This window comes from Myxine glutinosa, chromosome 6 (assembly GCF_964187855.1).
Source record: "Myxine glutinosa chromosome 6, kmMyxGlut1.1, whole genome shotgun sequence".
NCBI lineage: Eukaryota > Metazoa > Chordata > Myxini > Myxiniformes > Myxinidae > Myxine > Myxine glutinosa.
Window position 1 is genome coordinate 119,881,228 of NC_136266.1, and position 17,968 is coordinate 119,899,195.

Here is a 17,968-nt window from a genome sequence, read left to right on the forward strand (position 1 = left end):
ACTGATACTTCCTTCTTCATGCTGTGTGGTTCCTATTGTTTTGATTTCCCTTATATTTTGGAAATCTTTCCTTCTTTGCCGCTTGTTGTTAACATAACATTAAGAGCAGGATTGTTAATGCCTGTGTTATCGGATTACTTGAATACATCGGTGAATTGGAATGTTTCTGTAATTATTAACATACATTTCTCTCCTGTCCTCCATCTCAACTTAAAAAGCGTTGGCATTTTATTTTCCAACTTTTGTTCGCTGTATGTTGGCCATGTTGTGATAGTTCGCGCTAGTATTCTCGACATTTGTGTTTTTTTCTTTGAGGGACGTTTAGTTACCTTCTACCTACCTATGAGCCCTGCGTTTTGAATCGTCAAATTTATCCTCTTTATATTTGCCTTAAGTATCCGTGGCCAAATTACTTGGAAGGCAGGAAAGATAGTCTTTGACACTTTGCCATTTAACCCCTGACTCGGAAGTTAGAACCGGCGCCATGGCGGAAAGGGACAAGGCATTGCAAGATTATCGCAAGAAGCTGCTGGAGCACAAGGAAGTGGATGGTCGTCTCAAGGAGTGTACGTGCTGGTTGTGCCTCACATGAGGTTGTCCGTGTTCGTCGTTGCGTGTTCTCAGGGCTTGCTTCGTGTGCCTGTGGATGTGACGAGTGGCCGATGCTGTGTCATTGATCATTTTCCCTCAACGGAGGTGTTCGTAATAAATAGACGCGGTGTAGTGTAACTGCACTTGGTTGGTTACTCCATAGGCCTTGTCGCTTGTGTATTTCATGTTGACTTGTAGGCCTTACGGTTTTTGAGTTTATGTCGAGGAACGATTTCAAATTTCATTCATCGGCTTTGATAAATTTAAATGATTCCAGTTTTATCCTCAAGACAAGAATTGTTGTCGTACAGGATTAGATGATCGACAGACGTCGACAGACGATTCGATGATGATCGAAAGTTTTAGGTCTTTTGTCAATGGAACCTTCAATCGTGACATGGCAATAATATCCTCTCTCTGCAATGTAATGCTTCCTCTTCTCCCCTGTCACCCCCAAACCCCGAACTACCCCCGCCTCCCTTTCCACCTCCAACACTGGACTTACTCAAGTCCTTACTGGGCTTACTGGACTTCTTACTCGATTTTTAGTTATTTAAATAATCCGATTGAATGCAGAGGGTGGTCTCTGTGCACTGAGTATGATGAAACGCCGGGTGTGTGTGTGTGTGTGTGTGTGTGTGTGTGTGTGTGTGTGTGTGTGTGTGTGTGTGTGTGTGTGTGTGTGTGTGTGTGTGTGTGTGTGTGTGTGTGTGTGTGTGTGTGTGTGTGTGTGTGTGTGTGTGTGTGTGTGTGTGTTTGTTTGTTTGTTTGTTTGTTTGTGTTGGTGTTAATTAGTTATCCTTTACCACTGGTTCACAAGCATGTATGTACATGCGTTACACCCAGGACAAGGGAAGTAGGACATGAACGTAACATGAGGGATTTGAGCATGTGGTTTCTCTGCAAACTGTTCATGAACGAAACCAGTTGTTTGTCCCATCTTGATGTCATCTGTTATTTATGTAATAGATATGGTGGAGTTTTGATTTCCCCGACCCACTCGCCTCACCTCCTCCCTCCCCCCCCCCCCCCCCTCCCATTTTCCATTCCAGGCATTGTAACTGTTGTAAGAATCAGAGTTACAACATTGGCTCAGATCATGAGTTTAATATCATTCCATCCCTAACAATACCTGTAAAGAGAACCAGCGAACATCATATCAATATTCAGCATGCATCTGAACTAGTAATGAGTTTACATATGAGCACAAGCAAGCCATAACAAAGTGGCGGTACGTACAATCTAGTTATGCACCATATCATCTACATCTAGTTGGTCTTGCCGCCAAGGACGCGATGGGGCTTTGATGATTCGTGACGAGATTCAAGAGCCGATTCGAGCAAAGTGCCACAAACTACACATTTATTTTTCAGTTTTTATTTTCATTTGTATTCCTGCTTCCTGAGGCTCGTTTGCATGACGTGCTTGAGGCCTCCTTTCCTACTTCCTGAGGATCGTTTGCACGACGTGCTTGAGGCCTCCTTTCCTGCTTCCTGAGGCTCGTTTGCACGACGTGCTTGAGGCCTCCTTTCCTGCTTCCTGAGGATCGTTTGCACGACGTGCTTGAGGCCTCCTTTCCTGCTTCCTGAGGCTTGTTTGCACGACGTGCTTGAGGCCTCCTTTCCTGCTTCCTGAGGCTCGTTTGCACGACGTGCTTGAGCCCCACCTTTCCTGCTTCCTGAGGCTCGTTTGCACGACGTGCTTGAGGCCTCCTTTCCGCCTTCCTGAGGCTCGTATGCACGACGTGCTTGAGCCCCACCTTTCCTGCTTCCTGAGGCTCGTTTGCATGACGTGCTTGAGGCCTCCTTTCCTGCTTCCTGAGGCTCGTTTGCACGACATGCTTGAGGGCTCCGAGTGCTTCTGCTCACTGAGGATATCACCTTCGAAAGTGTTGCGTTTACATTCTGTACGCCTGGCCATCTTAGCTGCTCAATGTGCAGTGTAAACAAACCTTTTCTTTGTTATCAATGGTGATCTCAAGCTTGTGGAGGAGCTTGTATGTGTAATGTATTTGGGAGGACGACTCGGCCATCCTTGTGCTTTTACATGAATGACAATGACTTGGACCGGTTTGTACGGTGTGTACCCTGGTTAGAATAGGTACACCGTATCCCTGCGTGTCGTAAGAGGCAACTAAGAGTGTTGGCGTCAGGAAGGGCATCCGGCCATGAAAACATTGCCTCAAAAAGGGAACCATGACAATTACAACTACATATGGGCAGGGTACAGCCCAAAGTGGAGATCGGTTTCTGAGTTTTGGGACATGGAATGTAGGGACAATGACAGGGAGATCAAGAGAAGTGGTGGAAGTTCTTCTATAAAAGGATGCTTTCGACTTGCTCACCAAATCTATTCATTCCAAAAAAAAATTCCATCTCTTACAGTTCCTCTTTTCTACATTCCCGAAACTCTCCTGCACACCACCCCTCCTTCAGCGTCCTCAAACGTATTTTTGACTCGAAGGTCACAAGAAACTCATTTTGCAATAAATGTTCGTTTCCCATTAATCGTACACTTTCTAAAAATCCAATCTCACCCCTCCCCTCCAAATCTTCCCCATCACCCCTTCCCTCCAAAACTTCCCCATCACCCCTCCCCTCCAAATCTACCCCCTTGCCCCTCACCTCCAAATCTTCCCCATCACCCATCTCTTTCAAATCTTCCCCCTTGCCCCTCCCCTCCAAATCTTCCCCATCACCCATCTCTTTCAAATCTTCCCCCTTGCCCCTTCCCTCCTAAACTCCCCCCACACTCCTCCCCTCCTAGACTCCCCTCTCACCCCTCCTCCTCAAAGCGTCCTCTCCGCTTCTTCCCCCTTCCAACTTTCACCTTCATCTCCCCCAACCTTCTGCCTCGCTCTTCCCCCTCCTCAAATAACACCTCTCTGTCCCTCACCCAATCACCATCAAACCTTTTGTCCGCCCCATTCTTCCCTTTCTCCTTGCTATTCTGAAATCTCTGACACACCTTCAACAGTTCTCCCTACCACTTCCTCCTCTTCCACATCTTACCCTACCCCTCCCCCCCCCCCCCCCTGTTCTGTATCCGATGCTCCCCCTTCCTCTTCATTAACGGTATGAACCTCAAACATCCGGGGCCTTCGCTCAAACTTGACTGATCTCTCCATACAGGTTGCTTCTGAAAATCCAGACGTGATCTGCTTAACAGAAACTTTCCTCCTTCATGATGTCTCTGATTCCTTGGTATCTCTCCCAGGTTACCCACTCCTCCGGTATGATAGACCTGAGCCTCGTCCTGGAGGTGGGGTTGCTATCTTGACAAAAAAACTCTCTTCCTCACTCGCCCTGCACTGCCCTCTCTCCACCTCACCCCCAGGAACACCTTTGGCTACGGCTTCCCCTTCGCTCCCACCTTTTGATCATATGTGTGTTGTACCGTCCACCAAACAGTGATGACTCCATCTACATCTCGCTGTCTGATTCTATGGACCAACTTCTATCTACCCGTCCCAACTCTCTCTTCCCCATATGTGGTGATTTCAATTGTCACCATGCCAGTTGACTGGGTGTGGGTACCTCTCTCACCAGCCATGGCTCCTCAGCAAAGGACTTCTGCAACTCACGGGGACTGACACAATCTGGCAATTTCCCGACCCGGATCTCAGTCGACGGAGCTTCTTCTCTTCTGGACCTGGTTATGACTAACTTCCCTGAAAATGTCTGCTGCTCTTCTTCTGCTCCAATCGGCTCATCTGATCATGTGCTTGTTAAAGTGGACATCTCTCTGACCATTCTCAGAGAGCCTCCTCAGCGTCGACGAGTCTGGCATTTCATTCAGGCCAACTGGCACGGTCTTCAAACAGCCATCAATCATCTGGACTGGTCTCCCATCTCTACCGCCTCTGACATCAACTCATCCTGGGAATTCTTCCAAAGTAAATTGCTCTCTCTCATGCACAGATTTATCACATCTCGTCTTCAGTTGTCATACCCCTTCTCCCGTCCATGGTACTTGTGGTGAGGCTGTTGCCCAGAAACAACTTGCCTTTGTCTCCTGGAAAGCAAATCCAATGGAAGGAAATCTCATTTCCTTTCACAAAGCCCGAAATAAGTGTGTGTCCACCCTCAGGAGAGCCAGGAAACAATATCTCTCCATTCTCAAGACCGAACTCTCTTATCTGTCTCCCTCTTCCAAATCCTGGTGGCGTCTGGTCAAATCTGTTTCTGGTGTTTGTTCCCCCTCCATCCCCTCCCTCACCTCAAACGGCTACACGGCTGACTCCGCACGTGAAAAAGCTGAATGCCTCAACTCTGTGTTTGCCTCTAAATCTTGTGTCCCAAACCCATCCTTCTCTGTACCCACCATACCCAGTCATACCCAGCTGCTCCTGGACTCTGTGTCCTTTCCTCCTGACAAGGTGGAAAAGTTTCTGTCAACCCTCGACTCTGATTCTGCAACTGGACCTGACGGCATCAGCCCACGGGTCCTAAAATCCTGTTCTTCCGCTCTTTCACTCCCTCTCTCTGTTCTCTTCACCCTCTCTTTTGCTCAAGGTCATCTGCCATCTGCTTGGAAATCAGCCAACATCACCGCTTTGCACAAAAAAGGTGCAAAAGCAGATCCAAGCAACTACAGACCAATCGGCCTTCTCCCAATTATCAGCAAGGTCATGGAATCCATCATTGCTTCGGATATGAAATCTTTCCTCTTCTCCAATGGCTTAATCTCTGATCATCAATTTGGTTTCAGACCTGGTCACTCTACTCTGGACATGCTGCTTCTGCTTTCTCAACAATGGATGGAGGTTCTCGATGCCAAACAGGAAATTAGAGCTGTCTCCCTTGACATATCACGTGCCTTCGATACGGTCTGGCACCCCGCTCTGCTCACCAAACTCTCCTCCTTTGGTATCTATGGAAATCTCCATGCATAGCTGGCGGTCTTCCTCTCTTGTCGTAGTCAACGTGTGGCCCTGAATGGGTTTCTCTCATCTCCTCTTCCTGTTCAGGCTGGAGTTCCCCAAGGCAGTGTTCTGGGCTCTGTGCTTTTTCTGGTCTTCATCAATGATCTCTCTGACTCTCTTGAAAATCCTCTCTATCTCTTTGCTGATGACTACTCTATGTCGCTCCATTCCTCATACCTCAGATCGGCAGTCTGCAGCCTCCTCACTCTCTGCAGACCTGGACAAAATCACAGACTGGGCAAACAAGTGGAACATGTCTTTCAATCATGACAAATCTCAGAATCTTACGATGTCTCTCCGAAAAGACCGACTGGACAACCCTCCCATCCACTTTCTGAATAAATAATAATCCTCTCCAAGAAGTTCTGTCACTCAAGCTTTTGGGTCTCACTATCTGCCATGATCTTTCCTGGGAAAACCACATTTCAAATCTGGCCTCCAAAGCCAGTCGCCGACTGGGCATCCTCCGTCGTGCGAAGTCCTTCGTTGGCACACCTGAGCTCCTCACCACATACAAGGCTTTCATCCGCAGCTCAATGGAATACTGCTCTCCCCTCTGGGCTGGTGCTCCTGCGTCACACCTAGCTCGTCTTCACGCTCTTGAAACCAAAGCGTTCAGAATCATCGGAATCTCCCGCGATGAAGCCAGCTCCGAGGGCCTTTCACTCACTCACTCACCGCAGGCAGGTTGGTGGTCTTTCCGTCTTCTACCGACTCCTCTCCGGCCTTGCCCCCCCCCCCCCCAGCTCTCTCTGAGCTCTGTCCCCCAAATATTCCGACATGTCACACAAGATCTGCCTGCAACCCTCTTATGGTTAAACTGCCAAAATCAAGACTCTCTGCTCACCTTCACTCCTTCATTCCTCTTTTATCCCGCCTCTGGAACAAACTCCCTCACTCTCTTCAATCCCACTCCTCCCTCCAGGTCTTTAAAACAGCTGTTCACCACCATCTCTTATCTTCCCCCATCCAAAACCTTGATCTTTTCTTCCCCCGCTAATTTCACCCCAAATCCACTTTTTTGAAATACCAACTTCTGTCCTGGAAGTCCATGGTGTCCTTGTGATTTATACTTCTCGCACCCCCCCCCCCCCCTTCCCACGCCTCCTCCCCCCAAGCCCTCTCCCTCCTACACATCTCCCGATGTCCCTGCTCTCAAATGTTGTGTTTGTGTGCTTCCCCTTCTCTCCCCATCTTGTCTACTGCTCCCACCTTTTATATATTTTGTTTGGCTGTTTGATTTGTTTGTGAAATTTGTCCTCGATTCTGTGCACAAAAAAAAAAGTATTGATCAGAAGAAGAGTGGACATATGTTGTGTGCAAGAGACGAGATGGAAGGGAAGTGGTGTGAGAATGGTGAAGGGTAGGCAGGAACAGAAATACAAGTTTGTGTGGCAAGGGTGCTCGGAGGGCATGAATGGTGTTGGTGTCCTGTTTTCTCAGGAGTTTGTAGACAGTGTGGTGAGTGTGACTCGAGTGAGTGATAGGTTGATGATGGTGAAAATGATGATTGGAAAGCTCTTGGTGAACGTCATCTCGGGATATGCTCCGCAGGTTGGTCGGAGCGATGAAGAGAAGGGTATGTTCTGATGTGCGATAGAGAAGCTGATGGAAGATGTGAAAGATGAGGAAGTTGTGGTAGGAGGAGACCTAAATGGACATGTGGGAAGGAGGATGGACGGTTTTGAAGGAGTTCATGGAGGTTACGGATATGGTGTGAGAAATGGAGAAGGTGAAAGGATTTTGGAGTTTGCTGATGGAGCTGATTTGTTGATTTGTAATACTCAGTTCCAGAAAGGGGATAATAAGCTTGTTACATACACGTCAGGTGGGTCGACGACAACCGTTGACTACCTGATGGTGCGTCGGTGAGATAGGAGGCACCTCCGGGACACAAAGGTGATCCCGGGGGAGGAGGCTGTTTCACAGCACCACTTGGTTGTCTGTGGCATAAGGGTGAAAGGTGCGAGGAGAGCTCGGCGGGTGAAGTACCAATCGAGAATGAAGGTGTGGAGGTTGAAAGAGGTGACAGTAAGGGAGGCATTAAAAGAGAGGCTGAGTAGGGTAGAGGATGATGTGGTTGAGCTTGAACGTGGTTGGATGTCAATGAAAGATAGTCTGTTGGGAGCCGTTGGTGAGGTATGTGGATGGACAAAAGGACCACCGAGGCACTTGAAAACATGGTGGTGGGATGATGAAGTAGGAAAGAGGATTGACGAGAAGAGGAAGAAGTTCAAGGAGTGGCAGAAGGCAAAGGGTACGGGAGCAGAAAAAGCAGAGCATGAAAGTTATAAGGCAGCCAAGAAGGCTGCAAAGAAAGAGGTAGCAAAGGCGCAGGAGGCATGTAGGAAAATGTTCAGAGAACGCTTGGATTCGGAAGAGGGTCAGAGAGCGGTATTCAGGATTGCAAAGCAGATAGCGAAAGAGAGGTGTGATGTGATGGGGGTGAGTTGCTTGAAGGATGAAGTGGGACAAATCGTTGTGGACCCAGATGGAATTAAAGGAAGATGGAAAAGATATATGGAAATGCTGTTGAATACAGAGAATGAATGGGATGGCAACATAGAGAGTAACCCAGTTTTAGGACCGGCAGAGAAGATAACTGAGAAGGAAGTTGAGGAAGCGATAAAAGCAATGAAGAGTAGAAAAGCGGGAGGGCCGACAGGAGTTGTGGGAGATATGTTGAAGGCAGCAGGAAGTTGGGGTGTGAATAGAATGGCAGAGATCTGTAATCTGGTGGTGAAAGAAGGTCGCATTCCAGTGGATTGGGAACTGAGTACCCTCTTCCCTCTATACAAGGTCTGGAGTGTGGCTCATACCGAGCGATAAAGTTATTGGAGCATGGAATGAAGGTATTGGAAAGGGTGTTGGAGAGGAGGATAAGGAAGAAGGTGAAGATCGATGAAATGCAGTTTGGATTTATGCCAGGAAGAGGAACGACAGACGCACTTTTCATTGTGAGGCAGTTGCAGGAGAAGTACATGGAGAAGAGGAAGAAGTTGTTTCTTGGGTTTGTTGATCTGGAGAAAGCATTCGATAGGGTTCCACCGAAGTATTGACATGGGCATTGAGGAAGTTAGAAGTGGAGGAATGGTTGATCAGAGTTGTGATGACAATGTACAAAAGACCGCGCACAGCTGTAAGGACGAAGGACGGGAACAGTGGTGAGTTTGAGGTGAAGGTGGGAGTGCATCAGGGGTCGGTAATAAGTCCACTACTATTTGTAGCTGTGATGGAGGTGCTGGCTCAGAACGTAAAGGAGGGTCTACTGTGGGAGTTGTTGTATGCAGATGATCTGGTGTTGATTGCGGAAAGTATGGATGGACTGAAGGAAAAGATGAACAAGTGGAAGGAATGTATGGAGACAAAAGGTCTGAAGGTGAATATAGGAAAGACGAAGGTGATGGCAAGTGGTAAAGCATGTGGTGAGGTGGAAAGAACTGGGAAGTGGCCATGTGCTGTGTGCAGGAAGGGTGTCGGAGTGAAATCCATTCAATGTACAATGTGCGCTGAGTGGGTTCATCAAAAATGTAGTGGTCTGAGAGGGTCATTAACCAGTGTGGCAGCTACATTCAAATGTAAGGTGTGCACTGAGGGAGCTGCAGATGGAGGAAATGTTGAGTTGGAACTTGGAGACTGCGTGAAGCTGGAAGGTGTGAAAACATTTTGCTACCTCGGAGACATGCTGAATGGAGAAGGTGGATCAGACTCGGCAATGGTTGCTAGAGTGAGATGTGCATGGAAGAAGTTTCGGGAACTGAGTGGCATGCTGATGAGGAGGGGAGTGTCGTTGAAGCTGAAGGGAAAGGTGTATGCTGCATGTGTGAGAAGTGTTATGATTTATGGGAGCGAGACATGGGTCATGAATGTGGAGCAGCAAAGAACGCTGGAAAGGGTGGAAATACGAATGGTTCAGTGGATGTGCGGAGTATCGTTGAGAGAGAGGAAGACGAATGATAAATTGCGAAAGATGATGGGAATAGAGCCTGTGATTGATGCTGTGAAGAGGAACAGGTTGAGATGGTTTGGTCATGTGTTGAGGAAGGATGAAAGTGACTGGTTGAGAAGAGTGATGGAAATGAATGCGGAAGGAAGTAGAGGACGGGGAAGACCGAGAAAGACTTGGCTAAAGATGGTGGAAGAAGAAATGCGGGCAAGGGTTTTACAAGGAGAGATGCAGAAAATAGGGCAAAATGGAGAATCTTGTCATGGGGACCGCAAGGCTAACCCCCGCTCTAGCAGGGAAAATGGCCTTAAAATGCATGTTGTTGTGTTGTTGTATAGCATACAGTTAATGTCTCAGGTATGATCATAGCGCTGAATGACCGAGTTTTTATCGCGGCCGCGTAGCGGGCAAAAGATGCATGACACCTGGGTTCAGACGTTAGACAGAATTTCATGACGGGAACTACAGCATTGTCATCACATTGGAAGTGTCATATATTCCGATTATTAAATATTAGTTATGCCCTGGGCTCCCTAGTTAGTAACCTGTTACATATGGATCTTGATGGTGCTTTAATCCACAATATTTCATTGTCGGTCTGTTGTTCTTGATCTTCAGTATCTGTCCTGTGAACCTGGAAATGCTGTTTTATACGTTTTACCTTTGCCATAGATGTTGGGCGGAGGTTATGTTTTCACCCCTGTCCTGTCTGTCTGTGAGCAGGATATCTCAAAAAGTTTTGGACAGGTTGTGTGTGTGACAAGGGCGAAATGATTAGATTGTGGTGAAGATCCGGATATGAGAAATTTAAAGTGATTCTTCACCATTGAGTGAATGAATGAATGATCGTTTTAAGGCCATTTTCCCCGCTAGAGCGGGGGTTAGCCTTGCGGGCCCCATGACGATCATGGTTCCCTGTTTGAGGCAATGTTTTCTTTTTATGGCCGGATGCCTTTCCTGACGCCAACCCTTGGTCACGCTCTTACGATGCGCAGGGATACGGTGTACCTATTCTAAACCAGGGTACACACCGGGATCATTCATCCCAGCAAGCTGGTACTCAATTTGCCGACCTCGGAAGGATGACAGGCTGAGTCAACCCCCCTGGCGTTAATTCAGCAATCGACCGGGATTCGAACCCAGGATCCTAGGATCCCAAGCCGGCACCCTAACCGCTAAGCCAACACCAGGGATTCTTCACCATTGAGTGATAGGCCAAAACCGATATATAATAAGAAATCTCAAAAAGTAGTAGACGAGTTGTGATAAAACCTGGTGGATGACTTTGCTAAGTGACAAGAACAAGCCGTTTAGATTTTCGTTCAGCTCCAAATCCAGATCTGGCCTATCGGTGGAATACAAATCGTAAACTGTTCAGCCCAGTGGAGGTATGCTTTTTACCGAGTGTTGTTGTTGTTGTTGTTGTTGTTATTATGCCACCATGACGAATCATGTTTTCTCATTTTTAGTACGCGAACAGTTGAAAGATCTCACAAAACAGTACGACAAGTCCGAGAATGATCTGAAAGCACTGCAGAGTGTTGGGCAGGTGAGCTACAATAGTAAGTTATAACTACCAATTATTATTGATATCTTTTGTACTATATTGCTCATTGTAATGATTATTGCTTCTGTGTTTTAGATTGTTGGTGAAGTTTTGAAGCAGTTAACAGAGGACAAGTGTAAGTTTGCTTTTGTTCATTATTGTCATTGCCAAGTTAGCAATATCAGAAGCTCTTTTTATCCCTTTGCTTTGTCTTTATCTATCTATAATTCCAGCAATCTCTGTGTGTCTGTGTGTCTGTCTGTGTGTCTGTGTGTCTGTGTGTCTGTGTGTCTGTGTGTCTGTGACCGCTGTTTCTCGACAACTACCGGTCCGATATACTTGAAACTTGCCAGGTATATTGCTGGGGACCCGAGGATGTGCCTTTTCAAGGTTTCATATTAATCGGACAAGTACTTACCGAGATATGTCCAAAAAACGCTTCAACCAATCAGAGAGCAGCGAGCTATCACGTGTGCCGAACGTGGCGATCGGACTCTGCCTCGGACGGCACATTTGACAGCGTATTCATTTATTTCACGTTGGAAAACTATGTTGCCGTTAAACTATGTTTTAAAACGAATTCAAACTGCGATTAAATTAAAACGATTCATCCTAACTGCGATTTGCGAACTTCCGGACAGTGACGACTGTCCGGCAGCACGCTTTCCGGCAGCCAATCACAGAACGCTTTGTTGCGTAGGCGTGGCCGATGTGAGACGAGCACGAGCGGAGCTGAGCGCGTTACGAGCTGACCGCCATTACGGTACGTAATTCGATTTCTTATGCGCATTATTTCTCCCAATTCATTCATCTCCCAATTTCTCCCAATTCAATTCGTATCACTAATAAAAACGAATTTGCGATTCATTCGCTTTCCTGCGCGTTTGTGCACGCGATGGCGATTGCTTTACCAAACTCCGGAAGCCGTTCGCTTTGGACCAAACCATTGCATGAGGGGGGGGTTCTGTGGTCGTTGCGAATGGACCAAACCATTCATGTAAATAGAGGGGGGGGATTGTCACTGTACTCGCAAGCCGTTCGCCGTTCGCTTTGGCGTTGCGAATGAACCAAACCATTTCATGTAAATAGAGGGGGGGGGATATAATTTTAGATAGATATATAGTACGGGCATATATATAGTACGGGCATGCCCTAGTACTATTAAATACAGGACTTTTGAAATGACGTATAAATTCTAAACAAGGCTTTTTGCGCATGTGCTGTGTGTGCGTTTGCATTGACGCGGTTTTGCTTGGCGGGCACTTTTAACCTGCCATTTCCAGCGCAAAATCCATTATTTCAAATCGTCTTTTAAACATAACTAGTACAACCGCTAACTACGGGAGCGGCAGGGGTAGTCATGTAACTTTATTATTATTGCCAATTATTATTACGATTACCTTATATTATGTCAGGTCATTGAAAAGATCAGACCATGCCTCCCCATTCTAAATTCCCTGTAATAAAATTTACTTCCGTGAGGGTATCGGGGTGGGGGGGGGGGGGGGGGTTGGGGATATTGTTTTGTAATAACATTAATATTATGCTATTATCATTATTGTTGTTTTTACTTTTGTTATTAAAAACGCCCTTGGAAAAACGACATGATCATTGATAATATAATTAACGGCGTTTGTCCAAGGGGGAATAAAAACCCATTGCGGAGGATGGATAGCGGCCTTGTAAAAACGGCAATGTAACTTATTTATGCACCTTAACATAACATTATTATATGTCATGTGACCTGTGACTGGACACACCCCGTGTTTCTTCCCTTTTCAGTTTAGTGTTACTGTTAAACAGCAGTAGCGACTGTTTCTAAAGGTAATCATATGTGTTTGTTTCTAATATTGTAACTTCTGGTAGGGGTGCTCCCACGTAAACGGCGCGATAAGCAATTTATACACGTTAACACTGTTTGTTCAAGCAGGGAAAAAAAACCCCTTGCGGTAGGAGAAAGGATAGTATTAGTATAAATATTGTTTTGTAACAAGTGAATCCTCTTGGATTGCGCTGAGGTTCGGGCATGGAATTTCGAGCCTCGATCATGGTTCGAGCCTCGATCTTGTATACAAAAATAATAATAATAATAATAAGAACCTTGGGCCGAATCTCGTGCTTCACCAGTGCGCGTGCGCGAATTTACGTCACGTCGGCAGCGAGAAGGGGTTCCCCAACACGAACCAATCAGGAACTGCCACGTCACACTTATATGATCTCAGAATTCCTGTGACAGGAATTTGCGTTACACTGGCTGGAAGTCATTCGCTAGAGGCGCTTCCTCAGCGCTAATAACATTAATAATATGCTGTTTCATTAGTGTTGTTATTACCTCCGCCACCAAAAAAGTTGTGGCCGGTTTCGGATGAAATTTGGCAGAGATGTGGCGTATGTGACAAGGACGAAATTATTCGATTTTGGTGAAGATCCAGATTCGGATCTGGCCAGTAGAATTTTTTTAAGTGATTCTTCACCATTGGGAGATAGGGCAAAAAACGATACATTGCAGGATATCTCAAAAAGTTATGGATGGATTTGGACGAAACTTTGTGACCAGTTGGGTGTGTGACAGACTATTCCATTAGATTTTGGTGAAGATCCGGATCCGGCTAGTATAATTTTTAAGTGATTCTTCACCATTGATTCATATGGCCAAAAACGAGGGGTAGATCAGGGTATGAAAGACTGGACATATGGTGATTCCTGTGATTGATTTTGATTAAATGTGATTCTGTATTGTGATTTTCTGGTCTACTCTGAGGTCTACAAAACGTAAACTGTTCATCTGGCAGAGGTATACTCTCTACTGAGTGCCGTTCTAGTTACTTTTGTTATTGAAAGCCGTCTTGGAAAAATGGCACGATAAAGCTACATTGGATAAGTAACGATCAAATATATTGTGGTCAAAAATCAGTTAGACAGACAGACATCAAATTGCGTATTTTATTATGATTTTACCATTTCAACAAAAGAGTGGCCATTTCAAAATGGTTAACCATAACTGTTCTGTTCTATATTGCTCTGTTAACCATACACACATGTTAACCACACACACACACACACACACACACACGCACACACACACGCTAACCCCCGCTCTAGCGGGGAAAATGGCCTTAAAACGATCATTCATTTTTCATTCATAACCATAATTGGACTCACGGAAATATCGGATTTGGAGAAATAACCTTGATTGGCAGGTATCAGAGAGTTAGTCTACTTTAGTAGACTAACTCTCTGATACCTATCAACGTGATTGACAAGTATCAGAGAGTTAGTACATTGTAATATCAGCCGTGGATATCACACACACACACACACACACACACACACACACACACGCACGCACACACGCACGCACACACACACACACACACACACACACACACACACACACACACACACACACACACCTTTAGAAATAGATGCAAAAATCGAGTACAATTTATCGTGTGGCCCCGGAACTAAACAAAAAAATATTTATACCGGCTCCTGTAGCTCAGACCAGACCCTCTTCCTTCCCTACCCCTCACAACATGATTTATAGTGAATATCATCATTTTAAACTTACCCTGACCGTTCACAAACCCCAGATATTTCCTTCCTATCGGTGTTCAGTTCAGAACCTAATCCATTTACACAGTCCATTCACTGGTAACGATCCGTCGGGGGTTTGTATAAGCACATGCCCGTTCACTAGGGTCTTGCACCGACCCATATGGTCGGGAGTTAGCAGTACGGGCAGGTGCTTCTTCGGCGAGCTGAGAATGTTCTCCAAGTCTTTTGTTGTGCAGAGACACCGCCCTTTTTTAAAGGTACTTTTCCAAGTATTTTATGCTTATTTTAGCAGCTTTTGTTAGTCATTTTAAGTAACAATCCATATCTACCGCATACGATTTACTTTATGATGCCTTGAACGACGTTTCCTGGGATTTCTGCACATGCACGCCTAGCATTCTGGGTCTGAATACGTCATTTTGAAAGTCATGTGTTCCTATCAGTTAATGATTGGTGTGGTTTGTACATTGTATGTAGTTATCATATAATCAGAAATCTAATTTTCCTTTTTTTTGTCTACAGTTATTGTTAAGGCAACAAATGGACCCCGCTATGTGGTGGGGTGCAGGAGACAGGTAAAACATAAATGAAACACTTTACAATTCCACTGCGTAATATTCTTGAAGTTGCTTTGTGATGTTTGTGTGTGAAAAGTACTTCTTTTTTTTCCTGTGCATTTATAAGTCGGGATTTGGATAACCATTTTGGTGATTGTTGTCCCTCTTTTTTGAGGATTTTTGTGTTGACTTGCAGAAATAAATCGCTTGTAAATGGCCTGCATGCAGTATGTAAAATATTTAGGAAATTGAAAAAAAAAAAACCAGACGCAAGAGCCTTTTACAAAACAACTTCATGAACTGCAGCCATTGCAAAGTAGTGTAATGGACTCGATCTCCCTAACAGGCGATGCGAAACCCCCGGACTTGGGTTAAATGTCAGGTTAATGTACTTTGCCTATCCTTGTTGAGAACAGCATCTATCAAGGTGTCGGACACTCAGAGGGAGAAAAAGGGTCAGAAGATGCAGGGATGGTTAAATAAATAAGAGGCTTGGTTTAGATTTGGTAGAGCCAAGCGAGGTGCCCTTGCCTAGTTTGGATGGGAAAAACAGGCTGAAATTCCTCTATACACGACGTGCCATGAAGTAGGTGTCTGACCAGGCCTGGTGAACTCTGTTGGTATCCCCAGACTACCGGAACTGATTCTTCTTTCTATCTGGAGGGGGAGAGGTCTGTCTAAGTAACTCCAGCGACGCTCTGGCAATGAGTGCTGGTGGGAGAAGGCAGCTCACACTCCTCATCCCCTTAGTTTTCAATTCGGACCCGGCATATACCATTGGGACCCGAGATAGCATCCAGGCTCTCAACTGAATTTTCTCCTCAGAACCTCAGTTCACAACCATCCCTTGCGTGACATCATCAGGCATTCCCATTGGCTGACCAGCTCAAGTATGATGTCGGGCACGTCCATTCAAAAGAGAACTTTGTGTGCTCGTCTAGAGGGATATTGTTTGTGAGGCCAGTGGGAATAAAGGAAAAAGGTTGTTAATATATGAGAAATAAAGCACATTTACCAGAGAACAATATAAAGGGATGGAGGTCTAAACAAGGCCTTGCTACACACTATCCTAGAGCTAAGTTGGTGTTTACAGTACACCTATTCTAAACATGCAATTATGATATAACTAATCTGTTGATTATCCCTTTAATAAACCCTTAAAAATAAAATTTCATCTCTATAATAAGAGCGTAAGGACTCGACTTTGTTATCCCTTTTACGCCGCACCCAGTGACCCGATGCCCACGGCACTAATGGATTTACGATCTACGAACCGCGCTTTTTGTTTATCACGTACAGGCATACTCGAAAAATCTGAATTAGCCGACGTTGGGGCCCAAAAGCATCCGATTAACTGCCGATACGACGCCATCTTACGACGCCATCGTATTGGCGTCTGCTGGGTGAAGGCGAAGCAAGCCGTCCGCTGATTGGACAGGCGAAGGCGACAGCAAGCCGTCCACTGAGTGGACAATCCCAGAGTGGTGCTATGCCGATTCCTATTACGAATCCATTAATTTTTCAAAAGTATATCGTGGCGTTGTCATTTAAGTAGATTGCAATAAATACGTTGTTCATATACGCACTCTTCATTCTCATCTTTCTTCCTAACTCTTACTCGGACAAGCAAATCCCCTATGCCATCCATAATGGTACACTCTATCCATACACCACATTCTCCCTTCCGTGGATGTTCCACGGGTTTCGGCTAGTTACAATATAATTATACTAGGAAGAGTACCCGTCCCAAGTGACGGGAAAAGCTAGCAAAAGTATTCCTCTCCTCTCCCCCCCCCCCCCCCTCCTCTTTTCCCCTTTCGCCCCCTCTGGACCCGGCTGCCATTGAAATTCCCATAGAATGCCCTCGAGCCATGCATCCTAGGGTTAAGAGTGAAAAAGTGAATTTTGGACCCGTTTTTGGTGATTATGATAAAAGCTATTTTTTAAATCACATTTTCCAAATTTAGTTCCGATTTCACTCTACATTTCGACACAATTATTTAGGCCATTAATTCTGATTGTGGAAAAATGCAATCAGATTTCAAATATCAGCTTTTAATAAGCCTATACGATATATTATTCACCTAGTCCTAGCTACACACCAGCCAATCAGCGTAACCGTGAACGGATGAGCAGACAGTCATCTCTATATATATATATATATATATATATATATATATATATATATATATATATATATATATCGATAAACAAACGATCCTTTCCATTCTTGGCCATGCTCTTTCCAGAGCGTCGGAGCTGCTGAAGTAGTCGGTGGCGGGAGAATACACTGGGTGGTTTGCAATTGCTCTTTCCAGAGGTAACCAAGGAAGCTGTAAGGAAATTGGCTTGGGGACCAGCACACAATGGCCTACTCTTTGAAATGAACCATGGGACATATGATGTCCAGGAATACGAGTGGATGGATACAGCTTGATGTCCCTCAAAGGCTGCACACTCATCGATGCAACACCTGGCCTGCAAAGAACAAAGGCTGACAGCTCGCACTCAAGTCGAGAATCAAACAGAGATTCAATAATGCAAATTTTGTACCTCTGAGCTGCCGTACCATCTGATGGAAGACAATGAAGGAGTGCATAGACGGAAAAGAGCAGAAGGAGGAGAAGCAGGAGCATAAAGAATAAAGAGGAGTAGGCAGCAGTAACAACGAGCATGCACAGTAGTATGGTGGAGAGAAGTTTGTAAGTAATGGTAATGAAGCACACTAATTTGTGTTGTGAAATGGGTGAATTTTATTAATCATTTTCCCACCACCAAGAACAACATTTTTAATGAAGGAACATTACAGATTAATTTTTCTAGTTGCAGATTTTGAGCTGAATTTT

The 17,968-nt window shown here is 45.4% G+C and overlaps 1 protein-coding gene across 1 annotated transcript in view; it reads left to right on the top strand.

Annotated features, from left to right (window-relative positions):
• The first annotated feature begins 285 nt into the window (after nt 1-285).
• PSMC6 (proteasome 26S subunit, ATPase 6) overlaps nt 286-17,968 on the top strand; it is a 42,161-nt gene continuing 24,478 nt past the window's right edge. Inside the window, exons 1-4 of the mRNA XM_078780435.1 lie at nt 286-566; nt 10,931-11,010; nt 11,104-11,143; nt 15,088-15,140. Of these exons, the coding sequence (XP_078636561.1) occupies nt 485-566; nt 10,931-11,010; nt 11,104-11,143; nt 15,088-15,140 (255 nt within the window). The 5' untranslated portion in view covers nt 286-484. The remainder of the gene's footprint in view (nt 567-10,930; nt 11,011-11,103; nt 11,144-15,087; nt 15,141-17,968) is intronic.